Source organism: Schistocerca gregaria, chromosome 1, assembly GCF_023897955.1.
Source record: "Schistocerca gregaria isolate iqSchGreg1 chromosome 1, iqSchGreg1.2, whole genome shotgun sequence".
Classification (NCBI taxonomy): domain Eukaryota; kingdom Metazoa; phylum Arthropoda; class Insecta; order Orthoptera; family Acrididae; genus Schistocerca; species Schistocerca gregaria.
Window position 1 is genome coordinate 1,194,030,078 of NC_064920.1, and position 23,065 is coordinate 1,194,053,142.

Here is a 23,065-nt window from a genome sequence, read left to right on the forward strand (position 1 = left end):
ATGAAGGCATTGGTCTGGAATCCAGGCCCATGTGGATGTGAAGCATGGACGAAAAACAGTTCGTACAAGAAGAGAGTAGATTTTGAAATGTGGTTCCATGGAAGAATGATGAATATACGATGTATAGAAAGGGTAACTCATGAAGAGGTACTCATCCGAACTGAAATAAATTCATGACACAGCTTGACTAAAAGAAAGTGTCAGTTGATAGGGCACATCCTGAGGGATCAAGCAATAGTCAATTTGGTAACGGAGGGAAGTGCAGAGGGCAAAAATAGTACAGGCAGACCAAGATTTAATTATAGTACGGAAACTCAAATGGATGGAGCTTACAGTAGACATACATAAATGAAGACGCTTGGGCAGAATAGACTAACGCGGAGACTTCGGACTGGACACTACAACAAGTTAAATATTTGGTGCCCAAGGTGAAAAGCTCAGTCACTACTCAATGAACAGGATGGGTGGGAAATGAGTAGTTTTTATTCCATCTGTCTAAGTGTAGTGTAGCGAAACACAATGAGCAGGCCTTCAGACACAGAAAGCAATCACCAGCCGCAAAAAGGAACGTCAGAGAAGCAACTCGCCAAGTAGAGCACGGTGGAGGCGCCGCAGGCAGCTCGCCGCAGTCCAGTAAATCATAAATTTAAATACAGGTGTACACTATAAATTTTCGTATTTCCTTGACGAAGTGCTGACTTCAGCACCAAATATAGGAGTACTATCGGAACCGCGTACAGAGGCATACAGATAGTCATTTTTTCTCTCGCTCAATACTCGAATGGAACAGTACAGAATCTCGATAATACCGTCCGCCATGCACTTCACAGTGACGTGCGAAATGTTCAGGGTGCTTTACAATTCATGTTACATACTTCTAGAGATTGTAGAGGGGATTTATTAGATCACGTTTTACATAGGAGCCCATGTCTGAAAACGTCGCACTAGCGAAGATGAACAGGTTGTCATAGCTCCTTAGGTATGCATTTTAGAGCCCTTGTTTACTGCACACTTTTTCTTATCGTGGTCCATACTACCACCTTTGGAAGTTGCAAACCCTACATTCTTAGCAACAACAGTATTGGTACTTGTATTCCATTGTCAGAGATATCACAATGATTTTTGCTTGTAATTTTCGCCTCGTTCGTTTCCGAACGAGGGATCCTTACCTCAAAATGATACATTTATCCATCTCCATCATCCTTGAAAGTTTGTAACATCGTCACTGAATCATTCCCTCTATACAGACGCTTACAAGCGTTGGCGCGTATAAGTTCGATGCTCTGTAGTTTCCGGACATGGGCTCCTATATGAAACGTGCTCTACTAAGTTCCCTCCACAACTTACAGAAAGGTGTAACATGAATTGTGAAACATCTTGGATAAAGAGGTGTAGATATATAAGCAGGTTTATTGTAGATGATGCCCATTCATCTCAATAACCTTAGTTTTTATCTTCTTGTAGGAAATATAAAATGTATGCAAAATAGTTCAAATGGCTCTGAGCACTATGGAACTTAACATCTGAGGTCATCAGTCCCCTAGACTTAGAACTACTTAAACCTACCTAACCTAAGGACATCACACACATCCGTGCCCGAAGCAGGATTCGAACCTGCGACCGTAGCGGTCGCGCGGTTCCCGACTGCGGTGCCTAGAACCGCTCGGCCACAGTGGCCGGCTCCACTATGTAGATGTGACACTGTACCACGTACAACAGACGAGTCTTGCTTACATTGTAGGACATAACTTCAACTTTTTTTAAAAAAATTTTATCGCTTATAGGCTTAACATCACATATTTAACACATCAAGTGATTTATAAAGTAATCAGATGTTTGAGGTTGTTTAATACTCGGGAACTCTCAGCTCTCTGACGGTCGTACCCCTTTGCCCCCCATCCACGGTCGAGCTACAGCTGCGATGTGCTTTATCAATATTATTGTTACCAGTAATAAAAATTCCGAAGCGTCTTGGCGCTTTCTAAATCCATGGATAAAGTAAGAAACAACAAATTTTACGCAGATAGATGATAAGGAGCGCACGAGAACCAATTTCTGACTACTAGAGGTGCGCGGGATTGTTGTAAAGTTAAAATAACGGCTTCGATAAAATAATCATGTAATTAACTTTCTGTTTGCAATGCTCATGCACTTTGAAATCCGCAACCCGCGGCGCTATAGCACGGTGCTACAAAACCAGCCCACTGACAAACTGCAAATGGTCTGCTCAGTTTTCTTGTGGTTCCTCTAGCAGCTTACTACACTGCTGTGGGGCGGAGATGTAGATGCCAACAATCGACTTCGTTTATTCGAAGTGATTATTAAAACTTGATATCATCTCTCGTATGTCCATTGTCGTTAAATTCAAGAGAGTGTGTAATTTAGTAATCTGTGCACGCGTACTCACAACGCTAAACTGAATAGTTACGTAGCACGCCGACAAGAATCGTGCGAATGGTGTAGTGGGGAACAGGCAACAGACCAACAACAGCATGCGACGGGCTGATGTCGTAACATCAGAGAATAGGACAAGTGAAGAAGAGCCATTTGCTCCCCGGTGGAGGGCAGCTCGGGCAGAGAGAGAGAGAGAGAGAGAGAGAGAGAGAGAGAGCGAGACGCCGCAGCGGCGGCGGAGAGCGGTGGAGTCGGTGGACGGACGGGTGGGCGGGTTTTATCGCCACTCGTGGGGTTTTTGCCTGCGGCGCGGCGCGACGTCCGCTTCCTCCCCGTCGCCTGGAGCGCCGCCCCCGCACTTCACTTCCCCAGGGGCCGGGCCGGCGTCTTATTGATCAACATGGCTGAGCACGGCTCGGCGTCTTCGTCTCGCCTGTTTATCGGCTCGGCCAGGCGACCGAGACGCCGCGGCCATGGCTCTTCCTCTGCTTAACACAGTCTCCGGCGTTAAAGGGGAGGGGACCGAATATCCTACCCACCACCACGCTCCACAACGCCAGAAGGCACCCTCTACTTGTCTGTCAACCATAATTCTCTCTTCTTCCTCCCCCCCCCCCCCCCCCTCCGCCATCCCTCCCTCTCCTTCTCTGCCTGTTAACACACAATGCCTTTCCGCTTTCTCGGATAATTCAATAAATAGTACGCCTTACGTTACAACACATTTATCAGTCGTCCTTCCGGGAAAGGGACACCTATTGGACTAAGTAAAATGGTGCTTTTACACGTTACTTTTTCAACATCCAGCACCGCCCGCACGTAGATCAACAGTACAGCAAAGTGTCAGTCGTGTACCTGTAAACATTGTAAATGTAGTACAACAGAGTTAAAATATTAAGTAGGTCCCTGGGAGACACATATGAGAAATTCAAAGCTTATTTTCCACCGCTGGATGTAAACTATTTCTCTTGATAATTTTACAGATCTTCGTGTTATCGCAAAGTATTGACAGCAACATTGAGACGGACATTCCAGAAAATTTCAGACTGTTAGCTTGGATAACCTTACACAGAACCATCGGTCTCCTTTAAATTATGTACATACACTTCAATGCAAGAAGATGTACTTTTTTCCTTTAAGTCACAATAAACTCTAAATAATCAATTATCCTGCGATCTGCTCCACTAGGATACGTGCGTATGTCGTCCCCAAGCCTCAGAGTGACGTATGGCAAAATCTCTCTCTCTCTCTCTCTCTCTCTCTCTCTCTCTCTCTCCTAATCTCTCTCTATCTCTATCTCTATCTCTATCTCTATCTCTATCTCTCTCCCCCCCCCCCCCACCCCTACTCCTCTGCTCTCCTACTCAAACTCCATTCAGGAATAACTGATTACGGTCCGATTAATAACTCTGATTTTATCAGTTCAGACTTTGTTCGGTAAGTGTATTGATGTGCGTTCTCTTTATTCAGCAGTCTCTGATAAGAGAGGATTTTGGATTTTTTAAAGTCGATGTTCTGGTCATACACGAAATCGGTCCGTTAGAGACAAAACACACTCTCAACCCCTCCACCCCTGAAAATTTGCAGGCCACATTTCAAGCATATTGTTTAGAGACACACATTACATATCCTAGCAAGGCAGTTCTAGAAATTCTCTTGTAAAAGAGAGAATACATACACTGTGTCCTATTGTATCACCTAAAAACAACAATTTCTAATTTATCTTACTTTCTAAATATATATTTGTTCCTCGTTAAATAAGAAGCCCCAAAGAATTTGGAAGCGCTTATGATGCTCCCATGTCAATAAGAATAAGGTTGTTTCTATTCGTGAATGGGGCTCTGGAATGTAGACTCAATAGCTTCTGCCGCTCATCATTTGCATCCAATAACAGCAATTATTTGATATCAGTGTTGCCGACACAGACTCGTAAAAAACTTTCAAAAAAATGGTTCAAATGGCTCTGACCACTATGGGACTTAACATCCGGACTGAGGAGCCTAGAACCGCTCAGCCACCGCGGCCGGCGGAAAATATTTTAAAGGACTTCGAACAAATATTTTTATATACAGTCTCTTTCGGACAGAAACTATGATTACGCAATATCCCAGAAACGACGTCAAAGCTGCACAACTGAACTGGTGCGATCGTTCCACGTCGTAAGTCACGTGCCGCCGCTCCCAGGTACGCTGCTGCAGGTTGTCCGCAAGTAACCCTCTAACCCGAGGCGGCTACAGTTCTGTGTTCAGACTGGTGCGTAGCTGACGCGGATGGCCGGATCGGGCCCCAGTGGCGGTCCCGAGCAGGTACGCAGCGCCGCCGGTCACGTCCCGCGGTTCCCATGGCTACGGCGAGCGCGGGCCGTGTGGAAATAGGACGCGCGCCACTTTGAGGAGGAAGCAGGGCGGTCACTTCTTGTCCGGCGGCAGGAAGTGGCGATTACACAGCGGCGGGCAAAAAGGCGCTCTGCATGCCACGCAGCCGCTGCGTCATGCTGGCCGCTGCCCGGGCCCTCAGTGGACGTCCCAACTCTGCCGGCGCTCCCACCCACTCCTCAGCGCTACACTTGCACGAGAACTGTTCTCTCACTCGCGACAACACATTCTTCTGTAGCTGCTCGGTAGAACAGTTTCATACTTGAAGGGCGAAACAAAAGTTCATTAAGGTAATATTTGTTCGTTGTTAACTGGCATTCGGATTATTACTTCGTCATGAGGTAACAGATAAGTATCGTCCACAAACTAGTGAGCACGAAAGAAAAGAACATTTAAACTGGAGATATTGACAGCCATGCAGAACATTTGGTCCTGACGTAACATAGGAAACTTGATCTCAAGTACTCATCTCTCGTGTTAATATTGAAATATCCCGCAATCATTTGGCGGCTTTACTACAGTGTGATACAAGTAAATGGGGAAATAAATTGAGGGTGGCCATAAAATGAGAATGTAAATAATGGCTACTGTAAGAAGGACACATGAGATGTTTGTACTGAAAAATGTCGGTCGTACAGTAAACATTATGTACATTGTGATTTCATGGCCTCTGTCTTCTAATGTCCCTGTATACTGGTACCGGAATTCTTTTTCTTCGCCTTTTCCCGTTTGTCTACGGGGTCGGCATTGGTATATGGGTTTTGGCAATGCTAAAGACAGTAGCGACAAACGGCGGGCGCATGTGATTCGTGACTGAATCTGTGCAACTTGTCTTTTTGCATCCAGAGCAGTGGTCGTCAAACTCTTTTGCTCAAGAGCCTACACTGACATCGTGGGGCGGCACCTCAAGCCGCCTAAGTACCTGTCTCGTTATTAACTGGTAAGCTACACAAATTAATATGTTACGAGGCCAGATTAGCTATAGAACGCGATACGTTGGCCGCCAGTCAAATACTGATCGTTAAAAATCGGTACCATTCGAAACACGTGATGTAGACTGTTTTCTCTTTCATATTGCTGCAAGCCTCAGCGAACCGAAACTTGTGGCACTGTAATTTCTTGAAGAGGTTGTTGTGTTGGTTGTGCGAGCAAATGACTGATTAATAACACTAATTGTACTTATATTTAAGTGCATTACGAAGTACGGGACATGATCACGAATCTGTACTAAACGTTCTGAACGTCAGTTTTTGTTCTACTGGTTGCGCTATATTGTAGCAGACTCGATTAATTTCATGTTCCTTGCTAGAAACAAGTAGCACGTTTAAAGATGACCATCTGCGTAATCCGCATTCACGAATCCATGTACTGCCGCGACAGAATGTATACCATAGCAGCTAACCAGCAGGAGCCGCGCTTGACCGTGACTTGCCAGTACTGAAAAACAAACAAACATTCCCCCTCTCACATCCTCTACGCCCGCAGTGATCGCTCTGCTCCTGAGGTGAGCGGCCAGCTTTACTTAGCTCGTGGCCGAATTCGCCATCACCAGTAAAGATGAAGCACATCTTAGAATATTGATGTCTCTGCAAGAATTTTTGTTAGTTACTGAGAAGGAAAAGTAAACTCTTCGAAGCTAACGTCAGTTGACGTTTTCGGATTCGGCTGTTGCTTGGTAGATGCACATTATAATACAATACGGCTAAGACTCGCGGAGTGTTCAAAAATTTTATATGAGCCACACGAGGCCCGCGGGCCGCAGTTTCACGACCCCTGGTCTAGAGTATATCCCCACGTTCAAGTGTGAGAACGTTGCCTAAAGGTTTGTGTAGCGTGTATCTGAGGCGGTATGTCGGTACCGTCTCGGTAAGTACATATTTGGATGCTGGAAGTCACCTGAAAACCACATCCAGGCTGGCCGGCTCACCAGTGCTTTTCGTTAATCCACGAGACAAATTCGATCCGGGAGAGGCTCATCTCTCCGAATCCCGGAAGTGGAGGGTTACCACGCTCGCCTACACGAGCGGGTCCACTTCTAACGCGCTATAGTGAATAGAAGCCACAGACTGGTTGCAGTATATTTCTCGTGTGATTGTAGTGGTGATACTTACATCACATTTCCTGTCTACGTCATGACCAAATATTCTGTGCGGTGGTTAATATTCTTTGGTTTCAAGGCTTGCTGTCATGGACACTTCTTTCTTTGCGTGCACTATTCATTTCTTACACGAAGACCGCCTAAGATCAGAATACTGATTAGTAATGGACGAATATTAGTCAGACAAACCGCAATTCTGTGTTTCTATTTTTCTACTCCTACGGACAGTCAATTCGATTGTACACTGGCCGGCCGGAGTGGCCGTGCGGTTCTAGGCGCTAGTCTGGAGCCGAGCGACCGCTACGGTCGCAGGTACGAATCCTGCCTCGGACATGGATGTGTGTGATGTCCTTAGGTTAGTTAGGTTTAATTAGTTCTAAGTGCCAGGCGACTGATGACCTCAGAAGTTAAGTCGCATAGTGCTCAGAGCCATTGTACCCTGTCTGTAAGCATCACGAGAACCCTTCTTCCGAAAGAATTCAACAAACGCAGAAAATCGTCGTCACATAATGACGTCAAGTTCCCTAATCTTAATATGAACTGTGCGGGGCACAGCCGTATCGGCTTGGTCCGTCGTTTGTGTGACACCTCGACTTACTCTTACAGCGCCCTCAACTATCAGAGCTGAGTAGTTCAGGAGTTCCAGGAAGCAAACGCACACTACCAGCATCCCGATGCTTGTGGTGATCGTGTACGTGGCTGTTGCCAGACAGCAGTGCTCACGGCTAGTGGGTGTATCCGACAGCGCATCCTCCCAGTAGGGAGCGCGGTGCACTAGCCAGTCTCTGGCCGTCACTGCACTGCGCACCAGAGTCGCTCCATGCCTTCCTTTTCTCATCGTTCTGTCTCCGACTTTTTCCCACAGCCTTCTTGTTTCATCGTTCTCCAGTTACAACGACGTGGAGGTACGGAAACGTTAGCAGAGAACGTGCCGGGCCACGTTTCGTGTGCACGACAATAGGAAACTGCAGATTAACACGACGTCATAGAAGTAGTAGCTTTCTTTATTTTTTTAAAAGGCCTTTGTTATGTGTACAACTAGTGGGTTCTGGGGCAGTGCTACTCACAAGGCAATCGGAGCATGTGTGACGCAAAATTAGTGAGTTGTGACACGGGTGGGCAACCCGCGCTACGCCACGCCGCCTTCCGTGGGTCAGTGGTGTACGGCGAGCCCGGGCTGCCGGCTAGGTAAATACAGGGCGGTGAAGCGCTTTTTGAAACCGGCTGCGGGGTATTTCAATGTCCGCCGATGACTAAACAGACCTAATGCCAGACACCCGCACTTCACCGGAAGAAAATAGCACGAAAGAGTGGCCTTCCGAAACGTCGAAGGGTCGCTGCGAACTGACGCGGCAGGAAACCGGAGAATCCGTATGGTCCGAAGGAAACATTGTTACACCAGACACAACACCATTCGTCGCTAATTTTCCTGCGTGTTCCCGCAAACGAACGTGTGAGGTATATTGCACAGTGGAGTAACTAGCTGGCTGCGGTCAGTGGTTTGTCTCCTCGGTCGGACCTGCGCCAGGCTTGTTCACCGTACAGTTGACGTTCCAGCGGCCTTTCGCTGCAGCCGTGGACGAGTTGGCGCTGCTGTCCTCCGGGCGCCGCGGCGCCGCTCCCGCTCCCCTTCCCCTCCCCTCCCCTGGCAGCCCCTCCCTCCCCCACCGCCGCTCCCGTGGGAGAGGGGCGGCCGGGAGTGGGGGGAGGGGACGGGCGGCCGCCTCCCGCCCCCACCGCCGGCCCGCTCGACGCCGTCGCGCTCGTTTGCCTCCCCGCGACCACAAAATGGCGGCACGCCGCGACGCCGACGCCACCAGCAGGCGCCGCGGGAACGGCGGCGGGAGTCGGCCACAGCGCCGCGCTGCCCGGCCGGTCGTGACCGCAGCACCTTCTGCTTCTCCTGCCACCGAGGCAGTGGGAGAATGACGCGCATCTGAAATCCTCGATAGACGCTCTAACTCTCCTGTCTTACCGATACGTTTCTCTTCCGAAACACCCGTTGCATAAATTCACCAACTAGTCTTTCCTCGGAAAATCACCACCTACGTTATCCACTATGGAAATGATGACATATTGTCAGTGGGGATGTCTCATTGATTGTCTTCTTTTATTTCCTTATGACGCAATCGCAAAAGCAATTTACAATTCCGTAATCGGTTCAAAAATAGTTCAAATGGCTCTGAGTACTATGGGACTTAACTTCTGAGGTCATCAGTCCCCTGGAACTTAGAACTACTTAAACCTAACTAACCTAAGGACATCACACACATCCATGCCCGAGGCAGGATTCTAACCTCCGACTGTAGCGGTCGCATGGTTCCAGACTGTAGCGCCTAGAACCGCTCGGCCACACCGGCCGGCCGTAATCGGTTCCTATCAGTTTTGCTACGGCCGCAGGTTCGAATCCTGCCTCGGGCATGGATGTGTGTGATGTCCTTAGGTTAGTTAGGTTTAAGTAGTTCTAAGTTCTAGGGGACTGATAACCACAGCAGTTAAGTCCCATAGTGCTCAGAGCCATTTGAACCATCCTAGCAGTTATTGATCATCATCAGACTAAAAGCACATGCTTGCAAGCGGTGCCGGAAAGTTCCCGTTGCTTTGTATGCATATACATAAACACACACTCGATCCCAAAACTTCCAAGACCGATTTTATTGCCGCGCGGGATTAGCCGAGCGGTCTATGGCCCTGCAGTCATGGACTGTGCGGCTGGTCGTGGCGGATATTCAAGTCCTCCCTCGGGCATGGGTGTGTGTGTTTCTCCCTAGGATAGTTTAGGTTAAGTAGTGTGTAAGCTTAGGGACTGATGACCTTAGAAGTTACGTCCCACAAGATTTCACACACATTTGAATTTTTTGAACTGATTTTATTCTTCCCGTTTAAGTGACTTCAACGTACTAACTACGGTGGCAGCTTCAACATACAACTGTAAATAATAGATGTGCATTCGACTAGTAAGTTGCGAGCGTGCACTGTTACGTAGTGGACGTTCGGTTGTAGTATGTCAACCTTGTGTTATAAACCACAATGTTTGTATCTCCACTACGGTTTGCAACACAAAGCTGACATACTCCAGAATACTCTGAAGAAGACACGGACTGTGTGCAATGTGTGGTTCGCGTACCATAACTCCCGAACAATAACCGTTATTTGGGTGATATGCGAATCGCGAACAATTCTTTTCTGAAAAAAAAATCATCGTGGGTGACGAGAAATGGTGTTATCAATACCAGCCTACCACAAAACGACACAGTGACAAAACTCACAGGAAGGATCAACGCTTTGACGACATAAGTGACATTAAAGCTAGTTAAGACATTCAAGCTGGTTGTACAACATCCCAAAGGACTTTCTTGACAGTTTCACATGGTTGTATGAACGTTTTGTGCGTTGTATTCAACTGGCGTAGAAACCCGATACACATTTTCTTAATCGAGTTTCCAAACGTTCTGGTCTGTAACTGGGTGTATATAAGTTATTCTTACGTTGACAACGCAACGGTAACGTCCCATCACCGCTTCAGTGTAAGCGCTTTTAGTTTGATCATGCCCACTGACTGAAAGGAAATGGTTATGGAACTGTGTAATGCTTTTGCTGTTGTCTCGTAAGAAAATAAAACAATATAACGGTGTATCTAACATTACTTCCCATAGTTATCGATAACAGTGCACTAAATCGACCGGAGTTTATATAATAACTTCCTTCACGGCCTCTCGGGAATTCTAAACATTCTCCGACTAGTCCATGTTCGAGTAGTTTCCTGGCGTACAGCTGCATCGCACTTACGTATTGTACCAATAACTGACCGGCTGTTCTCACTGCGAGTCCACAACTGACCGACAGGGGGTAATCCGCCCTTATTAACCTTCAGGGGCTGGATAGGGGGATTGAAAGAGCAAATGTCGTTATTTAAAAGTGCTTGCGTACAGATGTAACAGTGTGTCTCTTAACGATGCCCTTGTTCTCGGTCAAACTGCTGAAGCTTATCTATGGCGTATTCGACCTTAAACAATATTATTTCCTCCTAGATGCGCACGAATTGAAACTCCAATATAGGAAGGCTGAAGTACAGAATGTTTCTTAGTCTGACACGAGATTTAACAGAAGATGATTGAAATCGCCACAGTTAACGTCAAAGCTGTGTTGTGTGTGAGTTATCACTATTTTATCGATAAATCCCGAAAACAGACTCCGGTAGAATTTAAAAAAGTGATTTTTTTCTAGATAATTATTAGGATCCCTGATAGCTTTTCAACAATCTACTGAAAAGTAAATAAAAGATGAAATAAAAATTTATCATCATCTAGGTCATGTCTTAATCACGCAGAATGACGTCATGAAGAATAAATAAGCTCGTTTTTCTCTGGGACGTCAGTGAATGGCAATAGATGGACAGATTCCATCGAAATGTTGGTCCAAGAATCAATTATGAACATTCTAGCAGGAAGAATAGGTCGGACGAGTATCGCGTTTGGAGTTTCCTTCACAGATGCGGAATACGTTACCATTATTTTAAAGGTTCCGTTTGCCTTCTCTCATCTGTGTTTAATATCGCTTGGGAAGACCGAGACAGAAGAGAATCGAAGCGTTTTCGATGTGATGCTACAGAAGTATGTTGGAAATTTGGTGGACTGACGAGGTGAGAAAAAGAATCTACGGAAAATTCTGACAAGCAGAAGTGACAGGATGACAGGATATCTGTTATGACATCGGGGAATCATTTCCATGGTCCTAGAGCGAGATGTAGAGAGTAAAAATTGTAGAGAAAGACAGAGATTGGAATACATCCTGCAAATAGTTAAGGATTTAAGTTGCAGTTGCTATTCTGAGATGAAAAGCTTGGCACAAGAGAGGAGTACATGGCGAGCTGCATCAAACCAGTCAAAGACTGGTAACTAAAAATAAAAAAATTAAAATTAAAAAAAATCGCTTGCTGACGTTCCAACTTTATGTCCTCTACCTTACATTTGTTCACATTTGTACAGAGTGGAAGCGGTTTTCGGGTGAGAGTATATTCAAATGAAGAATCGACGATATAGACAAGTTAACAGCAAGCGTGCGAAACTGCTGCCGCCGAGAAATGAACTGGTGGAAGCGTTTAGCAAACAGGACCGCAGGTCATGTGGTACTCTTCCTAGACCCTAGGAAACAAAACGAATTTGAAACAAACTAAAGTCGCAGTTTTGACACTAGACCATTAGATTGGATACCGGCCTACAAGAAGAACACAAGTGGGAGGATTATGTCATCTCGGGTACTGGCATAATTTAACGGCTCTTCAGTAAACGGAACTTCTGTTACAACTGTCACTTCTAGCTTTTTCTGTAAAAATTATGTCTTTCATGTGTCATAGTCTACCAAAAGATAATAAAATCATAGGTCAGACAATGCGATATAATGCATCATGCAGGTGAGGAAACTCCATTTAAGGTTCCTAGGATTCATTTCTACGATCATTCGGAAAAACGGACAGCGTTATGAATACCTCCAGCTTCTTACCAGTTACTCATTTCTGTCTCGGAAGGTGACTAGGCTGTTTGGTACAGAAAAGGAATTGGAGAAACCGACCGGTTACCGGTATTTTAGTTCTGAATAAAGGGTATTTTTCGCTGTTTGTTTGATCTCGATTATAACAGCTATTTTTTATTTTTGCTAATGACCGGATAAAAAAAAGAAAAAACCATGCATATCAGTTTGCCATAACAGCAGCGCTAAATTTTTGGTTTTCAGATAAATCTTTTGTATAATCAGTAATGCTTGTTTGTATAATTTCCGTTGCTTTAAGATACTGGATTATTATAAACAAAATTCCTTCCGAATGGATCTTGGAAGGCCCAACGGTACCGATGGACGCCGTGCAATGCTCAGCCGATAGGCGACCCTGGATGCGGACGGGGAAGTCCATAACGTGAACACATCACTTCCCCAGTCGTTCTCATACTCGTGACCTGGACCGCTATTTCTCAGTCAAGTTGTTCCTCAATTGTCCTCACGAGAGCTGAGTCCATCCCACTTACTAACAGTGCTCGGCAGATCGGAAGGTCACCGGTACAAGTTCTAGCCCAGGCAGACAGCGCCTAACCGGTGATCTGCTGCGAACCGCTGTTCCCACTGCGGCGAGCCCGTTGCCACTGGACAATTTGGAAACTGGGAAAAGCGATCATAGAGCAATGCAGAGACAACGATGTACCTATTCCGTGTGCTGTTGTACGTGCAAGGTGCAAGACTTGTTCAAATGAGTGTGAATTCCTAAGGGACCAAACTGCTGAGATCATCGGTCTCTAAACTCACACACCTACGCTAAGAACATCACACACACCCATGCCCGAGGAAGGCCTCGAACCTCCGGCGGGAGGGGCCGTGTAATCCGTGACATGGCGCCTCTAACCACGCGGGCACTCCGCGCGGCGTGTGCAAGACTTGCCTGCACCTTGTCTATTCAGTAGTTTCTCGTTGTCGTCCAGAAGAACACCATTCCAAGTTTGGAAGTATTGTACGAAGTGTGGTAGCAGTGAAGTACAATGCTCCGTTTGCTATAAAAGGCTAAAAACTGGAGGAGGCACAAGAAACTCGCGACATCGTATAAGGAGAAAACAACCAGAATGGTCCTTGGAAGAGAAGGTAAATTTGAATGATATACCTATATTTTATTGATGTGCAGTAGACTTGGTTCAATAACGGAACCCTTAACTTTTCGGTTGCTTCACTGTGAGAAATAGACACCATCCAAACGTGACGGTGCAGGGAAGTCATCAACTTGTGACTTTCTCTCTCTCACTGTCTTCATGCCCATCTGCTTAATATTCGCAAACTCTGCTGAAGACAATGAGACTGATTTCCACCGCAGCCTCAACGCCATATCGACCGTCGTCTCCTAGTCCTTCACCCATACTAGAATTTTTCAGTCTTTGTTGCAAAGTCTGCGTTTTTTACTGGAAGAAATAGTAGGTAGAAAACAACAATAGGTTCATCAGAAACCAGTCACTTTGAGCGGTCGTAACAGTCGAATTAAAATGGAGTCGAGGAGAACTGGTGTAATTGGAAAGCGATTGTTTCCATCCTAGTAGAGGATGGCTGGTTTTAGGATCCACATCGCATGACGTTTGAGTTTCGGTGATGGATCACTTCTCATGTAAAACAGCGTCAGGCATTATTCCCCGGCGGCTACGACAAGTAGCGAAAATGATTTTATGTTTCTGAACGTCTGTCCCTTACTTACTACAAAAGTACAAGCAACTGTTATCGTGTCGGATGAAGTTTAACCCATCAATTGATTATGTATAGTTCGGATAAAAATTACTATTACGTTATCAAATCGCTCTTGGTGTTAATTTTCCGTCAGCTACTTACATCCATACCGAGAGATGAGTACACTAAGCAGATTCAGAAGGATGTAGGTTGCAGTAGGTACTGGGAGATGAAGCAGCTTGCACAGGATAGAGTAGCATGGAGAGCTGCATCAAACCAGTCTCAGGACTGAAGACAACAACAAGAACAACTTACATCCATACGGTTCTAGTTGTCGTGGAATCGTCAATCTAAAGGTAAAGCAGTCTGGAATACGGTTCATTCTGAAATATTATTTTATAGTCATGTTTGGTTCCATGATACCGTTCCATTCACAGAAGCCGATACAAATGAAGTACGAAAAAAATTAAAAAAAAAAAAAAAAACAGAGCGCTATAAAGTTCTCTCAGCTAACGACCCCGCACTTGCCGCTACAACACAACACATATGCGCCGAGCTTATTACGTCGCCAGAGTTATTTCCCCAGAGCGAGCGCGGGACAAACGGGCCCCTGGTGAGGGCCGCCGAGATTGCTGGGTGGGGGTGGTGGGGCTGGCTTGCCCGTCCCCCCGGGGGGCGCCATCTGTCCGTGTTTTAATAATCGCGCCACTTGCTGCCCCTGCCCCTAATGGACAAGCGCCCGGGGGCCGATTGCCATCTCGGGGGTGCAGATAGCATCGCAGCCCACAGCTGGTCTCGCGCAGCCTAGCCTGTTACGTCTCCTCGTAATCTGTCCCGCGCCCTTGTACTCAACATTCAGTTTACATGCCGAGATTTGCATCTACATCCGTAGTCCCCCAGTCGCGGAGAAAAGACAGTGTACACGTCCTAATTGGTGGCTTGTAAACTGCTCCCAGTGAAATTTGTGCCCATAAAAGGTGGTGGAAAGGTCCACTGATCGCCCTGACCGAGCTCCGCAACTTGCCTGTCAGGCAGGCGAGCCGAGGGCTCTTACGTATGTATGATCCTGGGATTCTGACCTCAGTTCAACACAATCCTCCAACCACTAGGAACCCTGCATATTTTTAAAAGCTTCAATTAATTTAAAGTTATGATGCGGACAAACTGAAAAAATCCGGAAACCTCTTCCACATCTGGAGTCAAATCCATGTAATCGTACCTTTTATTACTGGCTGCTTATCGTATTTTCCCTCTACAAATGCTTAGACGCCCCGCTAATCGTCTTATTCTCTTCTTTTACGCTTTATTCACTACCACGAAGGGTGGAGTGAACAGTTCGAGGCCCCAGCCACTGTAGAGTACAGTTCTTGCAGCAGAATGCCGGGTGAGCTGATGGTGAGTTCAGAGGAAGTCACAACTGAAAATATTTCCGAGTGGAACTGTACTTTAGACATTTGCCTTACGACCATGACACTTTCCTACTTGAGCGGTCGGGAGGGAATGTTTAGCCTGCCAGTGTGCGTAAGCAGAGCACAGTTTGTGATCCGCCGCACGGGCAGCAACGCAGAGGCCAGCTCTCGCCGCCGACGTCGCCGGAGTTCGCAAAGCGACCACTTGGCCAGAAGTGAGGTCCAGAGCGCAGCGACATTCGTCGTAAGCGCGCGCGAAATAGTCCAGGAGGCGACTGGAATGAATAACGTACCCATAGGCAGCGGTAATCGCTTTACTATTAAACGGCGCGTACCGAAGGCTCAGAAAATAGCACAAGTGTCGCTCCGCAGCATTTACCGTCACTCGCGTGTCAGCGGATGGGCCCACGTGTTGTGGCGCGTGGTGGCGGCGATACCTTACGCGGGTGCCCGAGAATCTCCGATCTTTATTCAACATTGATGAGCTGGTTGGGAGATATGAACCACTGCCGGATAGCAAAGGGCGATTGGAGTTATTTTTATTTTATATAAGTAAAGGTAAACCCACAAAATACATACACGGTTAAAGAATAAAACTACAAGACCGAACGGGTACAAACAGACGCAGAAAGACCTGAAAGAATTAGGGTCTCCAAATCTACATGACAGAAATTAAATCAGAAAAAACACAAACACAAGGGGTTCTGAGGAAGAAGACAGAAAAATTGACACACGTGCTCTACGCAACGAAAGCTAGCCCATTCGTTGCGTATGAAGGAATACTGGGCGAAAAGGAAGGCCAACAAATGTTGACTGCGCGTGGTCCTAAGTGATCCATCCGCGAAGAAGAAGAAAGGTAAACCTGCATGGCTTGAACACCTCAGTGCTTTACCAGGCACGGCCGCCGATATTTGGGCCGACTTACTCAAGTAATTTTAATTTATATCTGGGACAATGCGTCGCAGAGAGATGTGTGAACGGTTAGTGCGAGTTTTATTGAAATACCGCTTAAATTTGTTGCGCGAGTTCTAAATTTGTATCTCATGACGGCCCTAGGCAGAACACGTCAATAACGCAAAAAGGAAAAAAAAAGATACATTAGAAGATCCAGACACTATTACAAGCAAAAAATCTGTTTAAACTTCCCGCAGCATCTCTGTTTTAGTTTTATAAGTGCTGTAACGATGTGTCACGCTCCTAGCGCACTATGTCTGAATTCGTTGATGTTTGAGGACTTGCAGAAGTGTGTGGATAGTGTCTCGAAAAGAGGTTAAAAGATGAACATCAACAAAATGAAAACAAGGGGTAGTTGTATGTGATCGAAATAAATCAGGCGATGATTAGAGGACTAGATTAGGAAAAAGTCGTAGATGACCTTCGCTATTGGCAACATAATAACTTATGATGTACTGCACAGACAAGAGGCTTTTGAAGTGTGGTGCTACAGAAGAAAGTTGAAGATTGGGCAGAAAGAATAACAAATAAGGAGGTACTGAATCGAACTGGCGAGAACAGAAATTTACAGCGCGATTAACTAAAAGAAGAGATCCGTTGATAGGATATATTCTGAGGTATCAAAGTATCGACAAGTTCGGTAATGGGCACAAATGCGGGGGTGGGGGATGGAGACTAAGGTGTACTAGTAAGCAGGTTCAAAGGGATGTAAGTTGCAGTAGTTACGTAGAGATGAAGAGACTCATACGGGAGCACTGAGCACTGTGGGACTTAACTTCTGAGGTCATAAACTTAGAACTACTTAAACCTAACTAACCTAAGGGAATCACACACATCCATGCTCGAGGCAAGATTCGAATCTGCGACCGTAGCGGTCGCGCGATTCCAGGCTGTAGCGCCTAGAACCGCACGGCCACTCCGGCCGGCGGGAAAGTCTAGCGCAGAGGTAGCTTGACGCCAGGCTTGACAGTGAAGACCACTACAAACGTTGTGTGGCCCAGTTGGTAAGGAATCCAAAACGTGAAGCCGCAGCCTGGAGTAACGGGCTAAGTGAGGCGCCTGTGCCTCACTCAAACTGTCCTGAGAGGAGCACGCGCTGCTCTCCGCGGCGCGGCGCGGCGCGGCTGTGGCCCGGCAGACGAGATGGGCGATAGGACGGCTGGCGGCTGAAGGCAGAGGCTCAGAGCTGGCTGATGCGAGCCGGGCCTCCGCCTCCGCCACACGCCAATTACGCGCGCGCCGCTGTTTGCTCGCCGCCTGCCGCCAGATCGGGCCGCGCGTTTGAAGTGCGCCCTGCCGCGCCTCAGCGGCCGGTTAACAGGATTAAGGGTTTATTCCCGCCCCGCCACCCTTTCCTCCTGCTCGTCCCCCCTACCACTACCAGATAAGGGCGCCGGATTTCCATTTACGGAGCGACCGGCGCGTTCTGCAGGCGCCGCTATCTCCGTGGCAGCTCGGCTGTCGTGAGCCATGAAAATAAATCCCCTCGGTGCGATAGCGCAGGGCAGAACAGAAGAGAGAAGAGAGGTGTCACGTTTCCGCGACATGTGGTCCGGTCCGCACTTGTCAGGACCTGCCACTTCTCCACATCAAACCTAACCGTTCTACTCCTCAAGCTACCGACCAACAAGCAAAAAAGTTCCTGAACTACACACTCAAAAACAGGCATTTCTCCACTCACATAATTTAACACTGAGCACCGAAGTAACGCCGTAAGTATCTGTCCCTTGGCGCTTTGTTTCCAGCTATTCATCAACGGCCGACCATCGAACGGAATGCCCGCTTAGGTAAATGTTTACTTCGCTGATGATACCAGTAAAGTCATTTTGTATCCGACTGCATAACAGTGCAAAAATTTTAAATTCTGTTCTCTTTAAGCCTCATGGTTACTCGACTCATTTGTCGATGTTCTGCGTATCTGTGAAATGCCAAGTAGCTGCGCTGCGGATTTCACGCTCAATTGCAGGCCCACCTGCTGCTGAGTCAACACAGTGGCAGCAGGGAGGCAAGACTAGGCCGCGTTCAGTTGGATCGAGGCTCTAAAGTGCCGCGATAACATCACGCGTTTTTCTGGAGGAGATCGATTTCGTCCAATGGTAGCATAGCGGAAATCACGAACACGTGGTTCAGAAACACTGACACTGACTCCAACAAATCTTGGACTACACAGTTCCTTACATACGAACGTGTTGCAACAGGCACTCTCGCGCCTTCTGCACTGGAAGGAAACTAATGGACTGTAATAATTTAAATTTGTGAAGTTAAAGGAAGACGGGAAACTTCTAGGATCATCTTACAGTTGGGTGCAAATTGCCCTGCTGTCAAAATAATGTCGCCTGTTACTCAGTACTCTCATACAATATCTTCATGGTTTTCCTGTTTCATTGTGTCGCGACCTAAGAAATTAAATATCGTGTGACATGCCTCATACATGTGCGATGTTTTTAGCTCAAAAAGATGTCCCCTCTGAAACATTACTTCACCAATAAAATGTTTTTGTAATACTTGACCCAGCTGCCTTTATTTATGATGCTCGAATTACGTTATCTTATTATTTTCAGAGTTAAATAACTCCATCTTCAGCCGTCCAAATTAAATAGCTCCTTCTTTAGCGGTCCGTAGGGCTACCTAAATTTATCTGCCTCGTGATGACTGGGTGTTGTGTGCTGTCCTTAGGTTAGTTAGGTTTAAGTAGTTCTAAGTTATAGGGGGCTGATGGCCATATATGTTAAGTCCCATAGTGCTCAGAGCCATTTGAACCATTTTGAACCTAAATTTACACTAAACAGAGCATACACAGAAGATTCACTAGTAAGGTCAGCTTTAGAATCAGATGATTCAGGAAAATAGAGCAACAGTTATATTGACGCCGAGGCATATACGCCTCTCCATCAAAAAATGAAAACATCGAGCATTATGGCGCAGAGGACACGTTCTGTCAATGTTTTTGAGCAACACATCGGTGTCACCCCTAGGTTATGGTGTAGCCAGTCACAGGGTATTAGTACTAGTCTGCGTCATATTCGGTAGTGATTATAACTCTGACGAAACCTACATCCGAGACATCATACGTACTTATGCGCTACCTCTGAAGACGCAGTATCCTGATACCATTTGTCAACGCGTCATCAGTTGTCCACACACGGCACGTATCTCTATGAACTACCTGCATCGTTGGCACTCTCTTGGGCAACAAGATAGCGTCCAGTCTATCGTTGATAGAACATGTATTGGGCAAGTTTGTGCGTCAACTTCACCCCAATGGCAGTATCAAGGATTCCGAAGGTCAGTTACAGAAGAAGGAGGCCAAGTTACTGTAGGACACAATACCCCCCCCCCCCCCCCCCCAGTGACCGAATCGGTATACACATGCAGCCCGAGGGAGCACCACATCCTAGTGAGAGGGGTCCAGCAGTGTGCTGGTCCTACCAGTTTCACTGTTCATTTAACCTGACTTTTGTCCAATCAGTGAAATAAAACCTCGTAACCTCTCAACACAAAGTCCCATTTAACTTCGTCCTCTACTTCTAGACGCTCAACTTTATCAGACACTGTACTATCACGATCTACTCGTAGACCAGATAACTGCATTCCAAATGAGGCAGCACAGCCACGGCAAGCGCTCAGCCAGTCGTGCATTACTCACCGGTTGATGGAGGAGACGCTGGGCACGTTGTCCTGCGAGCAGATGCCCTCGGCGAGCAGCCGGTCGCGGATCTCCCAGGCGAACATGGTGGGGTTCTCGCGCTTGTAGTTGGCGATCGCGTCCACCACCAGCGGCGTCGCCACCTTGGGCTTGCTGCCGCCGATGACGCCCGCCTTGAAGCTGCCCGTCTCGTAGTACCTGCGCACCAAGCGACACCCGCATTTAAAACCTGTTGCTTTTCTTACTGGCTTCTTCCGTCAGGATGGTAGCATGTTTCAGGAGCAACAGAGAAGAAAAAATGTCACCATTTGAGATCAAGAACCCTGAAACACAAGTGACTTGGCCGAAATCTGCGAAGCCAGTCGTTGTCTTGCTCGGGCTGGAAGATCCCGTTGGTGTCATTTCCGTGTTTGCGAGTTAAATTTGCCTTACAAGAAACATAAGATACTTCTTTTTTATTTATCCAGGCATGTCTGGTATCTATGTGTCATCCGCTTTGGCTCTCGATTTATTTCTGTAAAAAGTCATACAAAGTTCCTTGTTTTTTCTATCCTAGTTCCGTAAAGTATAACATTTTGTTCAATTTGTTTTGATTGCTCACCCGGAATTAAGGGCTTGTGAGAACTGATTTTTACTGGTCGGCTTTTTTGTGCTTTTTTATTGTTTTTGATTGCATGTCATCTGCAAAGTACTACTCACGAAGAAATTGGCTTGTTTAGGAAATACTTTTTCGTGAATAGTGTTTGTGTATATCACTGTACCTACATCACCCGTCCAGTTGTGCATCTCTATTGGGTGTCTCTTTCTATTGTTTTTGCGCGCGCTATATTCCACACCATTTCTTGTATTTCACTCCCATCTTTTTTATTCACACGTATTTTTCGCAAAACTGTATTTTAATGAACGCTTACGTCTCTATATTCATAGAGGTGCTATGTTACTCTCGCCGAGAGAGAGCTAGAAAATAAGATGGGAGGTGACTGAGAAGCAGATATTTTTGGATATTTGAAGGTGTCTGATACTATGTTTTGTACAGGGAAGTATCGTTGTAAAATTCAGTGGGAAGATCTTGAAGAAGTGTTCCGAACCCCAGTATTGAGTAAAGAATATAGGAGGCAACATCGTCAAACTCGATGTTGACCTACACGGCTTGTGTAGCACGACGTATAGAATAGAGTAATATTGGACAAAATCAGTTTCTCAATACCGAGTAATGTCGAACGTTGCAGAGGGTTAGCACAGAACCGGCACGTCGAGCGACACGTTGCTGCAATCACAGCCCGAGACGAGCTGCACCGCCTGACACGGTTGCAGCATCCAAACATCTGGTCACTGCCAGTATTTAGCATTTCAGCTTAATTAGTTCTTTCCTTCGGAAATTTCAGTTTTGGTGTTGATCCTACGAGAACAGCATTTTCAAATTAGATACTAAATGAAGTAAGAATACCAATAACAGTGGAAATTTGCGTGATAGTAGCGTTATAGAGGTAACGCTGGAACATCAATATAGATTTAGGTCGAATTTCGAGAACTTTGAGCGGAAAACTGAAAGATGCAATGACCCGTTCAAGGGCTGCGAGGACAACACACTGCCGCACCGTGCACTAAGGTATGGAGGGTGAAGCGAAACGCCTGATTCCCTGGTGGCGGCCACAGAGCTTATTGCCGCCGCCCTCTGACTTCCGCGCGGTAATCATGTACGAGCTGTGGGTGCCGTAGCCACAGAAGGGCGCCGCGCAAGCGGCGGAGGCTACCGCTCTGCGGCAACGATTACAACTGCTGGGGAGCGCTATTGCCCTGTCTGTCCACCTACTGTAAGGAGACGACAGGCTTACCCCCATACGAGGACTCTCTTATGGAGTCGCACTGGTCCTTTAGTCAGGTCGTTTGTGATCTTGGCTTCCATAAACTGTCGCTGACTGTTCCTATGCGCAGCATCATTGCTCAAACTAGGCGATAATGTGGAGTTGCCTGAGTAGGAGTGGTTCTGTTGCTTGCAGAACATGCGTTACGAGTGAACGGTCGCGTCGCGTTGCTCACACCAGCCGCGGTAGAAAGATCCCACAAGAAACATCCCTAATTAGCGGCCGCGTGCAGCTGATTATGGTTTGGAATATTTTTAGCAGTATCGCTTATCAGTATCACGAATGTATATTACGTTCGTCACTAGCATTTGTTGAAATTTAAGTGAATTATGTATTTGTCTTGCCACAAAATATTTCATTAATTACATGATACGTTTCGGCTACGTTGTCGATACAAATCACAAGTGTGAACTCATTTGCGCATAAGGAAGTTTTCAGTAATGACTTGTAAAACTGAGATAGCATTCTCAAACTTAAACGAGCTCAACAACTCGACCAGTTTGTACGTAACCAAGCAACTGTCGATTCCTGACGTCATCACAGCTCTCGCAGAGATCTTGGAGTCACACCGACGTGTGGTGTGCTAAGCAGGTTACAGGTAGGAAGAGTTGATACTGCTTGCTTTATTTTACACTAAGATCCACGACTTGCGTAATTTATGACCTTCTTTTCTGTTAATGATATTTTTGTGTTTGAGAGTTTCTATTGCCTTTCTGCAAATCTTAGCATGTAATTATTGGATCCTGATGAAACAATGGCGTTGATGAAATGAATTTGGCGGTTTGCTGGCGCCAATGCATGATGTGCTATTGCCGATTTATTCGTGTTTTCCTGACGACAATTGCTCTTGTGTTTCTTAAGGCGGTTGTCGATGCTTCTCCTTGTACTTGCTAACTAGACTGTTCTTAAAATGCTGTCAATGAGATGTATGGGAGAAAAAGTTTCTTTTTGTTGGTTCTTTCTGACTAGAAGCTCCGGATCTCTTAGAGAGTACTGCCCAATTAATTTCTTCATCTGAGTAACCGTTTCTTCTGGAAGCAGTTCTTAAATTATCGAGTTCGTCCTCCCAAGTATTGTGTTTCACAGCCTCTTTTAGCCTGGTCCACCAATGTTAGAGCACTCCTTTTTTCTGCTTG

At 46.3% G+C, this 23,065-nt stretch overlaps 1 protein-coding gene across 4 annotated transcripts in view; it reads right to left on the minus strand.

Moving 5' to 3' along the window:
* Positions 1-23,065, minus strand: part of LOC126284624 (paired box protein Pax-5) — a 229,279-nt gene that overhangs the window by 86,126 nt on the left and 120,088 nt on the right. For all 4 annotated transcript variants that reach the window (XM_049983697.1, XM_049983721.1, XM_049983706.1 and 1 more), the window contains exon 3: positions 20,065-20,262. In XM_049983697.1, coding sequence (XP_049839654.1) covers positions 20,065-20,262 — 198 coding nt within the window. The remainder of the gene's footprint in view (positions 1-20,064; positions 20,263-23,065) is intronic.